General features: G+C 39.5%; 1 protein-coding gene across 2 annotated transcripts in view; it reads left to right on the top strand.

Annotated features, from left to right (window-relative positions):
• PJA2 (praja ring finger ubiquitin ligase 2) overlaps positions 1 to 18,702 on the top strand; it is a 90,770-nt gene that overhangs the window by 58,051 nt on the left and 14,017 nt on the right. For both annotated transcript variants that reach the window (XM_019517245.1, XM_019517246.1), the window contains exons 4-6: positions 2,761 to 2,946; positions 9,725 to 9,910; positions 13,743 to 13,854. In XM_019517245.1, the coding sequence (XP_019372790.1) occupies positions 2,761 to 2,946; positions 9,725 to 9,910; positions 13,743 to 13,854 (484 nt within the window). The remainder of the gene's footprint in view (positions 1 to 2,760; positions 2,947 to 9,724; positions 9,911 to 13,742; positions 13,855 to 18,702) is intronic.

Genomic DNA, 18,702 nt, shown 5'->3' with positions numbered 1-18,702 from the left:
GAGCAGTATGGAGAGCATGACAGGTATTCTTACCTTGCATGCAAGCTATGATGGACAGTATAGTCAGTTTGATACCAGCCAAAAAGGGACGTGTGAGGAAAAGTTGTCAGCCCTAAGATGCACCTTTTAATGGTGCATCTTCCAGGGCTCCAGAATATCAATGGACAGACTTAGTGTGCATGCACCCTTGCTCCATGAGTGGGAAATCAATAACTATCTTTTATGTCAGTGGTGCTCAACCTGTCCAGACCCATGGGCCAGGTAAGTGGCATGGGGCTGGTATGCAAGCCTTATCTATTGTGGGGTGGCATGTGGGGTAGGTCCACTGGTGCAATCCAGCACGCTGGTTTAGACTTGCATGCTGGATCTGGCTGCAGATTGACCCCACATGTTGGTGTGGTGTGATCTGGCTCATGAGATCATGTCACCCAACCCATGAGGCTCCCCAGTGGCTCCTGAAGTTTGGTGGCAGGATAGAGGTGGCAACATTAATTGTTACAGAGCTGTGACTTGTCCAAAATTTCTTACCTAAGTTTGCCATTAAGGTTTAATTGAGCCAACAAATCAAGCTGCTGATGTATTTTCCTCGAGCCTTCCTCCTCTAGAGTTTGAGGCACTATAAGCACTTGACATGGAGAGCCTTGTCCCTGTACTGGTATAGGATAAGCCTTTCAGGAAGCCTCTTCAGCTGTTTGCCTTTTTAAGTAAGATAACCAAAGGTGCTTTCTCCCCCTCCACACATGCCTTGGCTTAGAATCTGATCAGATTAAGGGTTCGAATGAGCTATGAGAGTACTAGGATGGACCCACTTTTAGTTGTCAGAATTCATTCCACCAGAATTGGGCATCTTCTGCAGGGCAGCTGCATGCAGCACTGTACACACCTTTACTGTTGTGGAAGTCTTTGAGGCTAATGCTGCGGCTGCTGCTTACCAGGAAGTGGATTTCTAAATCCTAGGCAGTGTGCTTGGAGTTGCCTACAGTGAGAGTGCATGTGTGAACAAGCCCTCAAAGGAGAGAGAACTCCATCTGCTGGTAGAATAATTTTTCTTCTGAGGGGTATTTTATTTATAGTCCATATCCCTCTGAAGCAGGGGCAGGCAATTATTTCAGGCGGAGGGTGGCTTACTGAGTTTTGGCAAGCCATCGAGGGCCACATGACAGGCAGCCAGGGGCAGTTAAATATAAATTTTCTGAATGTTGCCCACCCCTGCCTGAAGCAACTGAGTAGCAAGAAGTATGCAGTCCTCTTTACATGTTTAGCATTATGCATGAAGAGGTGGTTATGAAGTGTACTATGTGGATAAAGATAAGGCAGAAAAGTCTATGAGCTGCAATGCTTCAGGTACATGGCACATTCCCAGTGAAACTATGCTTATGGATATCACATCACAAAAATTACTGTTACCTGCAAGTATCTTTTCCTGTGTAGATCAGATGGCTCTCAAAGGTATTTATGAACTAATCCAAAATAGCAGTTAATGTGGCTGAAAGCTCTTATTGGACAGATTTTATTTACTGTTATTGTGTCAGAATAATCCAAGAGAGTAATAAAACTGTAAATCCTTTTTCAAAGGGAGAAATAAATACATTTACAGTTCATACAACTTTTCCTTCATCTTTCATTTGAAATGTGGCCTTCCAAAGATGCTTTTATTTGGTTAAACATTTTTCAGCAAATCTTTTCAGCTTGTATTTTTACTGTGAGATGGAAAGAAAATTCTCCTGTTGTGAGTTGGAAGGTATCACATTTGACATACAGGTTTCATAAAGACTATCAGATTAAAACTTTTGAACAGTAGCAGTCCCAGGACTATTTACAGTCATATATGTTATCTACTCATCCAACCAATGATTCTTTTGTTTGTCTGTCCATTACAATTCCCTGCATCTCTTTGAGTAACATACACAATTATTTTTGCTTTGATATGTTCTTTCTTCTTGTTAACAAAAGATCTAAGAGCTATATCTTAGAGTGCTGTCTGACAAGTTCTGTACCCTAGTTCTAAATAATCAGTTAATACTCCTGTTATGTTGCAGCTTAGGTCATAAGATTGGCATCCAGCCAGACATTTTCCTGTACCTTACTGTTTGGTCTAATGATTAAAGGCTAAACTTCATAATTCTTCACCTTGTTTTTAAGTAGACTTCCTATTCGGTCTTTTGGACCAATGCACCAATTAATCTTCAATACTTTCATTTTTACCTTTTACTTTGTCTTTTCCCACAAATATTTTCAGTGGGAACCTCAAAATTGCATATCAAGCAAATTTGGAGTGTGGGGCATTCCCTTTCCCCTGCCAACAGTTTCTTTGCCCAAGTTTATAAAGCCTTGCATATTCAGAGGTGAGGCCTTCACCATTCACTTAGGCATTTGGCCTCTCTCAAGATCCTCGTTATCTTCCTAAGGGAGTAGAAAAAAATGGCAGGGGTCAGCTTTCCTAAGGTATTTCATGGACGTCACATAAGATGAAGGAGGAAAAGTCATATTAAACAATAACCATGGCTCTGTTTAAAAATCAAGTTATCATGAAAAGTAAACTCCTCTTATTTTTATAAGAAAGCAAAAGCTTTTGGGGTCTGTCACATAACAGCAAGATCTGTTAATAATACACAAATAAATTTATTTCAGAAGTACAGCATATATAGAAAAAAATGTCTTCCCTTTAAAAGAAATAGGAAATAATGAATTTCTGGTCATTTTCTTTTCCTTCTGAGCTGTTGATTCTCTAAGTGTAACGTTGACTTGTCTTAATCGCAGCTCTGAATGCAGTGATGGGGAATGGTCTGCCTCTTTGCCCTCCTACTTCGCTACTACAGAAAAAGACCAGTCCTCTAGTGATGAGAGCTGGGAGACTCTTCCAGGCAGAGAAGAACATGAACCTGAAGTGCAGAGCAACAGTAGTGGCTTAGAAGAAGAGAACCCAGAATTCTGTTTCCAAGGAGGGTATGTTTTTTTTATTATTTCAGAAAGTTGTTTTTTTTCTTCAGCAATGATTTTTTTTCTCCAGGTAGAAAGTTGTTATTAAGAGGATGTATGCCCAATTGTGTTTGTAGATATATAATATTATTTCAAATGAGTTCAGCATTTACTAGCAATCGTCTCCCAATTGTATTAGAAACAATGCAGTATTGGCCTGTATTTAGACTAGGAAATAATCATGGTGAGTCATACAAATGAACTTTGGGTGACTGTTGACTTCTAGTAGTAGATATCAGTACTCTAGTACAATTATAGAATTACTAAAATCATATAAGCCAAAAAAGAAAAGAAAAAGAGAAGATTTGGTAGAGTGGATAAATTCACCTAACATAGCGAGAGAGGATTTATCTAGTCTTTGGCCATATTCATTGTTTTCTCTCCTTCTCTTTACCATATTTCTACAGCTTTTAGAAACGGTCTTGTATAAATCTATTTCCACACTTTTGTACAATTCCTCTCACTTCTCTTCTTTAATGATCACTGAATTTATCATTGTCTATTTTTCCTGCGATCATAGCAATGAACACATTAACCTGTACCCAATACTAAGCTTAGAAATGTTGTGTTTATGAGGATTTAGATACAGTGCCCTGTGAGTCAGTTTCTCAATTTATCTAGAGGCATTTTTATTAAACAGCAGCAGTCATGCCTTCCTTCCCTGGTTTTTCCTATTCTCAGGTGCTCTCTGCTGTTCAGCACAAGCCTGTTTCATTAGGCTTTTCCCCCGTATTTCCTATGTAATGTGTTTTCACAAATTTGTGAAAAAATTGCATCTTAAAACATTACACAAATTTCAGTCCAGGCACAAGATTGTTCCTGGATTTGCAACTGTAACCATAGTGATATGATTTGGAAATCAGATGTATTACTTGCTGTGTGAAATAAATGTGAAACATTAATTGGTATGTATTTGGCCTTTGCGCGTGTGTTGTTTTTTATTACCACTTCAAACCCTTGAAGATTTTGGTCTAAAATAAAGTTTAAGTTATGAAAACGTAAAGCCTTTGACTTCTCAAGATCCTTGGTATTTTCGTAAGGGAGTAGAAAAAAATGGCTAAGGTCTGCTTAATTAAGGTATTTCATGAATGGAGGAGGAAAAGTTTTATATCAAATAATAACCATGGCTCTGTTTAAAAATCAAGTTGTCATGAAGAGTAAACCCCTGTCATTTTTATAAGAACGCAAACGCTTTTGGTCTGTCACATAACAGCAAGGTCTGTTAATAGTATGCAATAAATGTATTTCAGAAGTACAGCATATATAGAAAAAATATCTTCCCTTTAAAAGATATACAGAATTTCTGGTTGGTCATTTTCTTTTCCTGACAAGCTGTTGATACTCTAAGCATAACACTGACTTGTCATTTATGTCTGTATTTAGGCACTGATTTTTGAATTCCTGTATATGGGCAGTTGACAATACAGCTCAGGTAGTTCTGCTAATAAATATTGTCTACTGCAGGTAGCATAACTTCTCAAGCATAACTAGAGAAGAGGCATCAGAGGCAGGCAAAACAAAACAGTACTCAGCATGCTAGTACAAGCTCAACCTAGTTTTTATGTGCAACTTGTCATGCATCAGACTCCTCGGCCACTCGAGAAGCTGTGGTGGTATCCAGTAACCCACCAAAGGTGCAGTCTCCATGGACTTCTGAGACCAATGGCTGCCAATGAAATAGGTAGTACTATCTGAATCTTTTAAAGAAAATAACAGTATTCTGAAACATGAATAAATAAGTTTGCTTTTCTGTTGACAGTCTAAGTGTAATTAAAAATATTCTAACTCAGCAGTACTCAAGCTGGTTTTTAGAGCTGCATATGTCACAGTGGTGAAACATATGTTATTAAAGGTGAGAGAGAGTCCTAAAAAGTTTGTTGTGCGTGGAGCAGTCTTCAAGTAGCATGATCTGACTTATTTTTTTTGGAGCTCCATTATATGACTGTCCAGTGTTGCACAAGAATTTGTCTGTAAACTTTTGCCTTTACATGGGTAGTTAGTATAAATTCACCCATGATCAAATTTTCTTCCAAAAAAATTGAAAGAGTAGCAAAAACGTAAGAAGGAGGAACCAAACTGTAAGGCAATCTGGAAATTAGGAGTAGATGATAAAGACAGATTTGGTAATTAACAGATACTTGGTCTGCATTCAGAGAAAGGAAATAATATTGTACCAAATGTGGAATATAACTAAGAAACAATAAAACAACTTTTATAATACAGTGTTTTAATGTTCTCCAACTTCTTTATGCCTTTCTATTAACCAGAAAATTAAGGTAATGAATGAAAAGGAAGTCTGGGATTTGGAATTGGCAAGGGGGACAAGGATTCTTATGTTTTTGTCTAAAATCCTTTAAAACCTTAATAAAAAGCTCCAGTAAAATATGAACTGCTGTTGTATTCCTTGTAACTTAACATTCTACATCTTTGTCAAAACTTTGAGACCTACTATGGCACGGGCATTTCATTGAGTTGCACTGTATGTCATGGTGGGAAGATCAATAAGTATTTAACACAGCACTTGAGAGGTCATTGACTATGTAATGCAAAAGGAAATGGATTTTAAAAAAAGTAATTTTACCAGGGACAGTCTTCTGGACTGTACATTTAGTTATCTAATTGAATAAAAGGCTATGTAGGTTCCTCTCTATGGATTTCGTTCTTTTTCTTTTCTTTTTCTTTTCTTTCTTTTCTTTTTTTACTATCATTCTAGCCACTCAGATTTCACTCTTGTGGTTTGTAGCATCAACAAACCTTATTGAAGTATAACCTTGTATTCCTCCGGGTATAGTATTTTCTCTGTTTGCTACATGAAATAGAAGAATTATTTGAACATACTTAATGTCTTTTAGACTAGCTTTCTTTCCTGAAAAAATTAGAGTTCTTTGTACTACAGGAAATGGCTTGCAGCCAGCAAAGTGCAAGAACTCTAGTTAGTAAACTTGCCATCTGAAATTGCTTTACATCACATCAGTGTCTAAATTTATCCTGTTGTTCAGTTGTGAGTGTTAAATACAACTACAAAAGACCCATTGTCTTATTAGAGTTGGTCTATTCAATACATCTTTTTCACACCAGATGAAGTATCAGAGCCATGGTAATGATCTGTTACAAACAACTGCTGAGATTTGTATGATTCATCTTCATGAAGCATTTGGACTTTTTCTAATTGGAAGAAAAATATAGCTAATGGCTTGTTTTCTCCACCTACGCCATAAAAACAGTTGAAAAAGGAATTGCTTGTGGCTTCAGTTTTTTGAGACTTAAGTCATGTGATTCTATTCTGAGCACTACATTATCAAGAAGTCATGTTTCTTGCAGAGCAGCAGAAGTAAAACTCACAGTTTCATATTTATAGTAGTTTTTTAAGGACAACTACCTTTGTTTATGCCCTGATCCTAAGCACAGAAAAGTCAGGGTAATCATGGGCTGCCGCTTGAAAGACAAACAAAGCATGGGATTGAAGGCCTCCTTTAACTTAGGAAAAAAATTAGTTATTTCCACTAGCAGGGGAAGTCTATAGCCCTACTGCTCTCAACTCTGTGTGCAGGGCTGGAAAGAAGGGGAAAGAAGTAGAGTTACATGTATTCTAAACCCTGTACCCCTAGGGAGGGAGTAGGCAATGGCAGCCCCTCCCTTAAAGATAATAAGCAGAGAGGAAAGAGGAAGCAATTCCCTCCAGCAATTAGCAGGAGATCCCATCTCCTTTCCAAACACTTCCCTAAGCACTGGTAAGTGTGCCAGAATGCTGCAAAAATGGAAGCAGAAAGGCAAACACGTAATAGTAAGCATAACCTTCTTTTTATTGCAGATGTGGCTGCTGCGATTTTTCTTGCCATAGTGTAATCTCTTTGGAAGTACTATAGATGCTGAGGAGAGTTGTTGGTTTTGTTTACCTCCTTTCTTACCCTTGCTCCTGTTAGGCCTGGATTTAGTACCTCCAGTCTATGGAAAGAGAAACAAGTTCCAATGTACACAGGACTAGTTAAAGTCAGTGTATCCCAAAGGCCAGGCATTCCTTATAAATGCTAGTGATGTTTCTCTTTCATGCTCTGCCTTTCCAGAAATGGTTGAAGGACCTGGCAAATGTTTATAAGTGAGTTCTCCTTCCTTTCTTTACCATTCAGAGTTGTTCTCACAGATTCTTCCCTGCTAGTTTGGGATTCTCACGTTCTCTGAGCTCAGAATTTCTGGGCCCAATGAGGGGTAAGAATGCATGTTTGGAGTACAGAGCAGTCTGCGGAGAATGTGAGTCCTTCTGGAAGTAGGCTTCTAGACAACTAGTACAGATAATGATGGACTGTCCCAAGACCTTTTGTTTTATGTCAGTAGGTAAGCTTAGAGCAGGGGCGGGCAATTATTTTGGGCGGAGGGCTGCTTACTGAGTTTTGGTAAGCCATTGAGGGCTGAGCTTTGGTAAGCCATCGAGGCACGACAGGCAGCCAGGGCAGATAAATATTAATTTTCAAAATTTTTTAGGGGCCCCATGGGCTGGATAGAATGGCCTGGTGGGCCACATCTTGCTCACCCCTGGCTTAGAGCATCACTTTTTAACTGGTTTATAAGACTTTCATATATGTCTCTCTTGGTACATGTGCCTTGCATCCAAAGCAAAAGCAATGCTGTAAGCAGACTCATCTCTTGAAATAAAGATGGGGACAAAGACTTCATCCTTAAGAAGTTATCCAGGACTGGGTATATCCCAGGATTGAGCTGCTTTATCTGAATAATAATCATAAGCTTTTTCATGCTTGTCTGTTGACTCCCCTAATCCCCAGGGTGTTTTGCAAAGCTCAACATCATTTGGTCATCCTAATAATAATAGCTCTGGTATACCTAAGGCAGTTCAGATTTCTTCACTTGCCTCAAGGGCCCAGAGGTTTGGCAGTGCTCCCAAGCCTGCTGCCCCAGAGCAAAAGAAAGATGCTTCACCCAGACCTGAACTCCTCACATCTTGGATGATGACTGGGTTTGAAGCATGGAGCTAGATTTCGTATAAAAAAAAAAAAAAAAAAAAAAATCTAAAGGCTTACAACCAGAAGAGTCATTTTTTCCATAGTTTTGTTTCTGTACAAAAGTACAAAATTTGGATGTGATTTTAAAATACTGATTTTTACTTTTTTAAATTTCAAAACAATTATTTTTTTCCTTGGAACCATCAGTATTCTTGCTAGGATTCCTATTCTATAGAATAGGGGTGCTCAATTCCTTGTCCACAGGCCAGCTCTGGCCCCTGGCATCATGCTTTCTAGCCCATGGGACTCCCAATGATTCTGAAAACTTGGTGAGGGGCAGATAGGATGGCCCTGTGCACCTGATCCCATTGTTTGGAACCTGATCCTGTCTGATGTGCAGAACAGTGCAGAGCCCATTCCTGGCACAGGAGGTATGGCACTATGTCATTCATTTGGCCTGCGAGGCCAAGAGTACCACTGTTATAGAACAGTGTTTGCCTCTTACTTTCCCAGGAGAAATCTGAAATACGAATAAAGAAGTTTCCCTCTCTACTTACATTGTAGACACAATAGCAAATGGACTGGAACAGTTTAGTAATGTTATCTAGGCAGCTCAGTTGGCTTTTTCTACTTCATGTTTACAAGCCAGTCTTTTGTTTCTTGTGCACTAAATGCTGCCACTTAGTGGGACAGTTCAGGGAGCATGCCCTCTGATCCAATTATCATATTTACCCAATTCTAAGATTATTTTAAATTTAAGATGACCCGCCCAATAATTAGATTCTATACATGGAACATTTGTAAATGTGCTATACTTTTTCCATGTACAAAATCTGACTATTGCAGGATCATCTTAAATTAATTGCCCTCATAGCTGCAATAGGGCAAGCATCAGCTGAGAGGGCAAATGATGGGAGGACAAGGGGTAGGGGAGTCAAGTGGCCTGACCCTTGCTCCTTGCAGGGCTACTGTGTGGCTGGTCAGGGGCCAGAGCTACCATGTGCTTTGTGCCCCAGATCCAGCAGCATACCATGGGTCTGTGGTGCCTGGGAGCCAACACTTGCATTTGTGACCCCCCAGGATCCAAGCAGGGTGCGGGTCCCTGCCGCCTACCCCATGGCACTTCCGCAGGGGGATTAGTAGCATGACACACTGGCAGTGGGAGGAGGACAGCCAGAATTTCCGGCCAGAACAGCTAAAGAAAGCCACAACCTGGCAGGTGGGCCACACACAAAATGTGGGAGGTGCTGCGGCCTCTCCAGCCAGCGCCTCCCCCACTGGCCGGCACCTGGGGGTGCCGGCTGGAGAAGCCACGCCCCCTCCCCCGTCGATATGCCACTGCCCAGACCAGAGTGGGGCTAGAGCCAGATCTATGGAGGATAAGTGGAAGGGGAGAGGTGGCTGCATCTTGGATTTAAGTAAATGTGGTGACTTCACTACGCACAAGGAATGTAATACCAAATAGTAGTGAGATTACAGGTCTTGGCAGAGCAGACTACGATTGGCTACACCAAAATGACAAATAGTGCAATAAAGTTAATGAATTTCTGTTTGGTTTTGGTGAACTGAATTCCATGAGCACAAATATCATAGGGGCTTGACTTGGGTTATGCTCAGATGCATTGGCTTAGAAGTTGGCAAGCATCACTTGGTTCAGATTCCTGTGCAAAATTGCTTCTGAGGCCTGTGGATTTGCAGCCCCTAAGATTAATAGATATATGTTCCATTGCTTAAGTATGATTTGGTAAATATATTTCTTTAATTACTAAGCTTCTAATATTTATGTAAAGGGAACAGATCTCTTTGGAAGAAGGAGAGATTCCTTGGCTGCAGTACCACGAAGAAATTGAAAGTAGCAGTGATGAGGAAAATGACCCAGTTAGCCATTTTGTGCACCCAGGATTCTTCATGTTGGATGGGAACAATAATCTTGAAGATGACTCCAGCATGAGTGAAGACTTAGATGTGGAGTGGAGGTATGTAATAGGTTCTCTCTGTGGGACCTCATTACTTAAAGTGACAGAATAATTAATTCCCTTCCTGTATTTAGGAGGTCACAAATTCATTACTGATTGAACACGCTCATAAAACTGTATGTTAAAGCTCAACTTGCTGTATGTGCTGTTCTCCAACAGATGGACATTATCTGGTTAAGCAGGCTATAACTGGAAATCATTATGATCTACCTAATTATTACTGTAATGGTAAGAACATAAGAAGTTCCATACTGGGTCCAGTGTCCTGTCAGATATTGACTAATAGTAGATGCTTTAGGGGGGAAGTATGTGAGTGGGAGGAGCGTGCAGAATACCATCCAGTCTCAAGAGAACATCTGGCCTTGAGTGCAACTCAGCTTGAAGCAGCTTTGATCCAGAGGATGGAAGCAAAGTGAGAAAGAAGGAAAAAGTCTGCTGTAAACTTGGACTCCAATTCAGACAACACACAGATCTGAGAAACTGGTAACAAGCTGTGTCGCTCCTGAATTGGGTTTATCAGCCACAAGTGGATTCACTGGGTACCTGGCTAGACCTCTGATGTGTACATCATGATTTTTATGCGAGTGGGGCATGTCTAGACCCCCCTGTCATAACCTCTCTGCCATTAACTCCTTATGGTTTAGGAATGTCAGAGGATACATCCCTGATTGTTCCATTTAATAAATCTCAGTGGACCTGCCCTCCATAGCTATGGGTGCATTTTTGGATTCATCTCTGGATTGTCAAGAATAAGAACATGATGAATACTTGCATGCATTTGAGCTTGGTAAAGATTCAAGCTTACTTTAGTTACAAGTCCAAGTCCCTACAATTGAAAAATAGTATTTTAAGCCTTGTTGTATTTCTCTTTACAGTGCTGCACATGCACATGACAGAAAATGATTTTGTATTTGGTTCTTTTCTAGTTTATCATACTGTTCCTTTGAAATATCAAAAAATGCCTAGGGGGAGATTTTTTTGCTCTATGCAACATTAGTGAGATTGATAGAAAACTACCTACCATCTGCACTTTATAAAGGATGTTGAAAAAGATTGAAGAGGATGGGGAGGGAAAGCCACAAGAATGGTTTAAAAGTTGGAGAAATGTTTTACAGGGAAAGACTTGATGCTTACACTAGTTAGATCAAAATATTGGTTACATTGTAGGGGTACCTCCTGTGAGGAGGAAATAACAGGTATTAATAACTTGTGATTTTGTTGCTAAATTAAACATAATAAGAGCCAGTGGCTGGATATCAGTCAGGCAAATTCAAATTGGAAATAGGATATTAATATTCAGGGTGATCAACTGTTGGAGCAAGCTAGTAGGGAATGGATTCTTACCCCTTGATGTCTTCAGATCAAGACTGGTTGCTTTCCTGGAAGCTACATTTTACCTTGGGGTGACCAACCTGTGGCGCAGATGCCACAAGTGACAAAGGCAGCTGGTATGCATCATAAGGAAGACTGGGGGAGAGGGAAGGTAGCACAGTAGCAGATAGGGCAGGGAGCAAAAACCAGAGCAACAGAAGGCAACGAGCGCACAGCAGGGAGAAAAAGGCAGAGCAGCAGATCAGACAGAAAAGAGAATTGGAAGGGCACTTCGAGGGCACAGGGCTAATTTATGTCATGCCTGCTGAAAATATTACTTTAGCTGAACTCAGGTAATTTGGATAACTGAGCGAAATTTAGGGAAAGTATTTGTGGCCAAATGCAGTACCATGTAGAGATACCCAAGATAACTCAAATACTAGAAGCAGGAATAGCAGATTAGTAAAGAGCCTTCACCTGCATTAATTAGCCCTGCTCAGAGCTGGCTGAGATCTGCCCTGTTCCCTATAAAACTTCTCTTCATGTTGCATGATAGCTAATGGTTCTTCTCGGTTTAAATTCTGTGAATTTGCAATAGCTAACTTTTACTTTTGATGCAAAAAGGGGCTTTCTGTGTGTGTGACTTCAATTTTTAAAGGATCAATTGAGTGGGCTCTTCACACTTAAAGATTTGATATTGCACATGTTCAGTTGAGAGATTTTTTTTTGAAGATTAGTTTAACATTTAAATTAAAAAATATTAATAAGAACATGTTTAAACAGCCTGCCATAAACATTTTTCTTCATTTAGTTGCTTTATTTTTTTTTTTTCACTTTTTAAGCTACTGTGCTGGTATCAGATTTTTTCAGGGCTAGGCTGGACATGAATTCATATTCTTAAAAAAAGGGGGTGGGGAGAGTATTACCTTATTTACTCAAATATAAGCTGACTCAGAATATAAGATGACCCTCCCAATAATTGGATTTTATATACGGAAAATTATAAATTTGTTATAATTTTCCAGGTATAGAAGCTAACTATTGGAGGTTTGCCTTGAATTTGTCCCCTTCCCACTGCTACAGCAGGGAAAAGAAGTCTGGGTGTGAGGGATCAGGTAGCCTCCTTGCCCTCCACCTTCCCCCTGCAGCAACTTTCGTCCCCTCCTTACTGTCAGACCCTGCTATGTCTAAACACACAAGTGAGGGGCAAGTTTGAAAACACTGATCTTGAAATAAGCATACCTGTAGTAACTTGCATATAGTCTCCATAAGTGGCAGTCTACTGATTTCGAGGCGCTGGCCAGCCACTTTTATGGGCAGAACCCCAGGCTGGCAGTCATTTTCACGGGCCGAGTTTGGCAGGCCTCTGCCAGTGCCTCTGGCCAAAGGGGCTTGGTGTCTTCTCCCCTCACCACTGATTGGCTGTGAAGGCTATCAGTCATATTTGAGTAAATATAGCATTATTTTATTTTTGTCTGGGATATTTTTTTCTTACTGTCTCCTTGAATAATAAATAAGATGTGCAAATTCCAGTATTGTCAACTTAGCAGGACCTGGTCGATTTTAAAAAAAAAAAATTAAAAAAAAAAAAATTGTGATTTGTACTCATCTTTTTAGGGATGATAAAAACACAAGAAGCACATTGGGTACACGAGCAGTATAATAATAACTGCATCTCACAATGTCAACATTTTATCACTAAAGTATTTTTGATTTTACAGAAGTGTAGAGCTGAAATTAATATGTTTTGTCTTCCATAAAGCAAGACTGCTACAACCAGTTTAGAAGGTTGTCCAGTATACCCTTTTTCCTTTGACAGTGCATAACTTTAAAAAGACTTTTATTGTTTTATATAAATATACATGCAGATTGTTTAGTCATCTGTATGCAGTCATGAATGGTAACATGTCAAACATACCATCTTTGTGTGCCTCATTGATGATCTTGTGTTATCTAGTTCACATATGCATTACCAAGTTTATATTCAAGTTTTGCCTCCTTAGTATATGCCAAAGGAGTTGCAGCTTTTCATGTGCCTTTTTAGAATTTTGGTCCTAAATTTTTGCTTCCCCTTGTACAGTTTAAGACTGCTGATTACCTTTGGATTAAGTTCGAATACTGATAAAGAGAGAATTGAGCCACATCTTTTATTTGACATATTTCATCAAACTTTACAATCCAAATTGCTGTCTGTGCTAAGTAGCTGTCAACACCAAGGCACCACAGTACATTTCTACCTATGTGCTTCTGATACTTCCAATGCTTCATTACAGTAGTTTTTGTTCTGTCAAGTTGCAAAGTACACCTGGGAAGTGTGCCAACTTCCTGAAGATGCAGGAGTGCTTCATGTGCCTTCAATAGGTGGCAGGGCAATGTTTTGTCACTAGCAAAGTGCAGTGTTCTGCTGCCTTAAAAGGTCTTTGAGCATGTTTGTAGTATAGACTTAAGTCTTAAATTGTTAAAACAGTATTTAAAATAGAAGCTTTATTTATTAATATTATATATTTTTGTGTGTTTTCAGACTACTTGATGAATTTGGTGATGGCCTAGCAGTTGCTCAAGCCATTTCTTACGTGGATCCTCAGTTTCTCACATACATGGCATTGGAAGAGCGCTTAGCACAAGCCATGGAGGTACTGAAATACAGTAGTTGACTTCCTTGGAAATGAATAAAAACTGAACAGATTAAAAAATGAATTGTATCAAGTACATATGGTCATCATGAACTACATACTGTAACATCTTGAACTAAAAATGGCAGAAGTTTATTCATCAGGTCAGGTTCCTTTGAGTACCGATAGCCTTATCTTCTCACTTTTAATGACTCTCTGTTTATTTCTGTCAGTATTCAGAACAGTTATTGAAAGGCTTAACTAGATAACTGATGACAGGATATCATCAATAACGTTGCTAACTAAGCTTTAAATGCCAAATCTTAATTCCTAGTGAAATAAAAACTAGAAAGAACACAATTTCACTTTCAAACTTCTGTTCGAGTTTGTAGGGCTAGCAGCTTGAAAAACCATCTGTACTTACCATGCTTAGACCTGGAACTCACTGTACAGCAATAGCCATGATGCCATTTCAGTGTTAATTTTGCCAGAGTATATTTGATTTTTAATTTCTCTTAAAATAATTTTATTTTTCTCTTTCTCTCAGTGAAAGAACAGAAATGGTAGTCATTGTGTATATGCTATTCAGAATATTTCAAGAATATTGCTAGTTTCTTTTATATGTACAACTGCTTACTAGGGGATACTCAGTGACATGGCTGGATTCGTACCTAAACTTTATTATTGCTAACTTATAAATTGTAGGTACATTTTTTTCTTCTTTTTACCTCTGATTTGACAGCAGTGCAGGAATAAAATCTGCATTTTGTTAGTGTGGATCTATTTACAGATGGGAACACTTTAAAATTTTATTTTTGCTTCGGTCAGCTACAGATGCATCATACAGACTGTAGCTCTAAACTTTTGGCATCTTGCATTCTTATGTCAAAACTGAAATACAGTAGTCAATCTCCAGTATGGTATTCTTGTTTGACAGTAAATCCTGAATTTTCAAGTTCCCCTACAGTTGGAATAAATGAAAAGGGAGAGTTAGTAGCAAGGGCCGTTTGTAGCTGTTTGCACCATTTTTTTCTGAGCCATGTTAACTGATTTGCATCACACAGTTCAAATCAAATTTCGTGTAGAATTAAGGGTTAATAGACAATCATTCACCATCGGCCCCTTAACAGACCCAATTCACAGCCTCTTTGTGTGGACTCATGTGCTTGACATTTGCAGTTGGAAGTAATTAGGAGGCAATAATAAGCCTGTTTAAGCACTGCTACATTGTTGCAAACCTCCTGACAGATACCTGAAGTGCTATTCCAGAAGCTGTAATGGGTGCAGTTCACCTGAGTGTTGATAATGAGTATCTTAGCCAATGTGTTTGGCGGGGGGGAAGGAAGGGCCAAGGTTGGCTGCTCCCTTCACAGACTAGTAGTTGGTGTCATAGGCAACGCATGGCAGCCCCAACCCCCCAGCCGAGTGGCCGCTGCTGGCTTCTGCGGGCAGTCGCTGCCCACCCCCCCACACCCCTTGCAGCTGATGTAGCTGCGAGAGGTCCCTGCTTGCCACCATAGTGTCCCCTCTGGTTCCAGGAGGTATGAGTCGTTCATGGTTGGTGTGCTTGTGCAGGGCTGGGTGCTTAGTTAGGAACTGATACTTAGTCACCGTGAGGTGGTGTTGGCATGTTTGATTGTTGTAAAGACGTTACCTTGTGTCTGATGGTCTCTGTTGCAAAAACCCAACTGACTTTCCCTTGTGGAGATTCATATTTGCAGTGCTTATCTCCTGAGTTCCTAAGGGCTGTTTTTCCTAAAAGCAACACTGTATATACATGTTAATTAATACAGTTTAAATTGCCTAGTTTGGACTGCCCTAGTCTGCATTAATTTTTAATCCTCATTCAATGAGGATTAGTAAATTCAGACTGGAGCCAATTTTAATTCAAACTACAAACATCCACACGTATATAGTGACAACTGTAGTCCAGGTTAAACCTAGAAAAACATCTGTAAACAGCCAAGGTGACTAAACTTGTAGATGACAGTTATTTAGGAAAGATGACAGTCATTTAGGAACGTCAGGACCCGGAGGAGTCTGAGGAACTGCAGAGAAACTCAAACAAGGTTGGTTTGTAATTCACATATGTCAAATGAAATTCAGTACTGAATTTATGCAAAGGAAATGTTGATTGGGGGAAACTTAAATTACTTGTACATATTACTAAATTAATTGTATCAACAAAGAAAAAATCCTGGAAAAATAGGCAACTCTGTGAAATGATCTGTTCAGTGTGCAGCTGCACTCAGAAAAAAACAGCAAGATGTTTAGATGAACTATGAATGGAGCTGTCAATAATATAAAGATGATTAGAATGATATTCTGTGAATCAGTGGCATGGCTTCATCTAGAATTGTGGGTGCTGTACTGGTTAACTCAGCACAAAAAACAAATGGCTAACCTAGGTAGGCTTCAAAAACAGAATGATCAAAGGAGTAGAAATATTCTCATGTGAGAGAACTACCTGCATTAGAAAGGAAACTTATAATAGAGGCCATAAGAATAATATGTAGAGTAACAAATTACATAGAAAAGGTAGATTGGAAATTCTCCTTTGCCATAGCACAAATATAAAAGGACAACCAACAAATTAAAGGATGACAAATTCAAATCAAGAAGGAAATTCATGTAATATATATTTATGCTGTTGAACTTTGTTGCTGCAAAAGATAATTGAAGCCAAGGCATTAACAATATTCCAAAAATAATTGAATATTCTTAGTGTCCATATAAATATCCAGGCTTATAATTAATGATGGGAAATATGTTTGAAAAACTATTAAGTCGCGTGCTTCAGGATTTAAGCCAGTCTCTCTTAAATTACTAGAGAGCTGGATGCAGCACCAGAGTATCCTACATCTGCCAACTGTGGGGTTCTTTGTCATCTTTTAAAGTACGTGCTGGTGGTCATTGGACAGGGTACTGAACTAGATGGATGTAATTCAGATTGGCAGTTCCTGTGTTGCTAGAGACATCAGTTCAAGATTACATTTTGCAATATTAGAGCTAAATAGTGTAATGTATTGTTCTGAAATAATCACCAGACTGAGTACTAGTAGGTGATATAGTAAGTGCAAGAATTGTTCCATTTGATTAAATTAGCCTATTTATTGTAAAAATTATGGAATTGTAATATTTAGGGCACTTGAAAAACCTGTCTAAAATGCATTTTCTCAGTGTAATGATCATGGACCTCTTCATTCTCTCTCATGGCATTATACATGCAAAAGAGGGGAATTGGAAAGTAGTCATCATTTTTCTTCAGATTGTTCCATTGCTCTTCAGAATCAGCTGTAATTTCTGTTCCCAGTTCTTCCCCATAATCCATAGACAGTTAAGACAATTTCAGTGAAGGTCGTGCCACCATGTCTTCTCTATCCCCTTTACAGCACTACTCCACTTTGATGGTATTGCTTAGGCCTCTGGCAGACATAATTTCCATCAAGCAATAGGTAATATTGCTCAATGGAAACTTGCTCCATGTGACCTGCTTCGTGTTCACAGGGCAAGCTACCCAGAGGGGTAAAAAATGGCCTAGGAACTTGTTGTGCCAGCACTCATCAGGAAGGGGAGCTGGAGAGATGCTGGCAGGGGCTGTCATTCCTCTCCCCATCCCCCAGTACAATTTATTGCTCCATTAAGACATTAAACATGCTTTAAATGTAAATTGGTTGGGGACATTAATTAGACATATGTAGCCAGATCCAACTGCTCTGGTAAGGGGCATGTCTCCTTTGTGCAGGAGGCTGCAAATAGCTAATGCTTAACTTTCCATCAGTTTGTGTGATATATGGGAAAAGTACAGGTCATCAGTGTCTTCAGTCATGATTTTCATTTTACCAGAGGGATCAGGACTGCAGAGACAACTACCCAACTAATTTGCATAAGAACATGAGAGTTGGTATGAAGAGGGGAAATCCTCTTTGTTAATACTTGCCAGACTATTTGGGGGGGTGGTGTTTGTATCCATATATTAATACCTGATCAGACTCGCATCTTAAGGCCACCTGAAGTTTTTTCTTTATCATTTAGTGTACGGCATGTTTCAGCTTTTTCTGCCAGAAGAAATAACTGTACCAGCCACCACCTTTAAAAAGCAGTCCTGAGTGGCTATATGCATGGTTGACTAAGAAAGTTGTTATAATTATGGTAGTATCAAAAGGAGCTGTGGGCCATTCAATCCACTTAATAGGGGGAAGGATGACTGTAACCAAGTTCTTATTCCTTCTCAGTTTAGATATTGGACTGGACAGGAAGCCAATATCCTTAGATTGTACTGGCGCTTGAAATAAGTTGTCCAAAATTACGTGGCAGACAAGGCAGCCTGATGGAGCCGACTTCATTTAGCAGACCATAAATGCCAAATAGGTTGTTTCAAAGAACGGCTTGCATGGCTTTGTGCCACCTATAGCGTTTATGATATTTCTGGTTCATGTATCTCTTCACTCTACTTTCTGGAATACACCATCCTGTGAGAGAGTGCCATTTTCATTTATGAATACCGTATTTTTTAGTTTATAAATAGAGATTCCTACTCACCACTCATCACCAAAAAAGTGTTCTTAAAAGGAACTTAAAGGAAACGTTGGTAGGTACACACCAAAACTATGGAAGTCAGAATGCTGGGTAATTAAAATTAGATACTGATATCTTGAAGACCAACCCAGAAATGTTGGTGAGAGTCTTCAGATCCAGGTAGGAAACAGTGAAAAGAAGGGACATGTGACAGTGCCTGCTTCCCTATGGTGGGAAACCTGAGCATGTGCTGAGGCATGCTTCATTCCCACGTTGTCATCTGAGAAGGTGGCTGGTGGAAGGAAGGGAAAGCTGTAGTAACTCGCTGTCCTTCCCTCTAGGTGGTCTGCA

The sequence above is a fragment of the Gavialis gangeticus genome, unplaced genomic scaffold (genome assembly GCF_001723915.1).
Source record: "Gavialis gangeticus isolate Ggan-Ray unplaced genomic scaffold, GavGan_comp1, whole genome shotgun sequence".
NCBI lineage: Eukaryota > Metazoa > Chordata > Crocodylia > Gavialidae > Gavialis > Gavialis gangeticus.
This window is presented reverse-complemented; position numbering and strand designations above follow the sequence as displayed.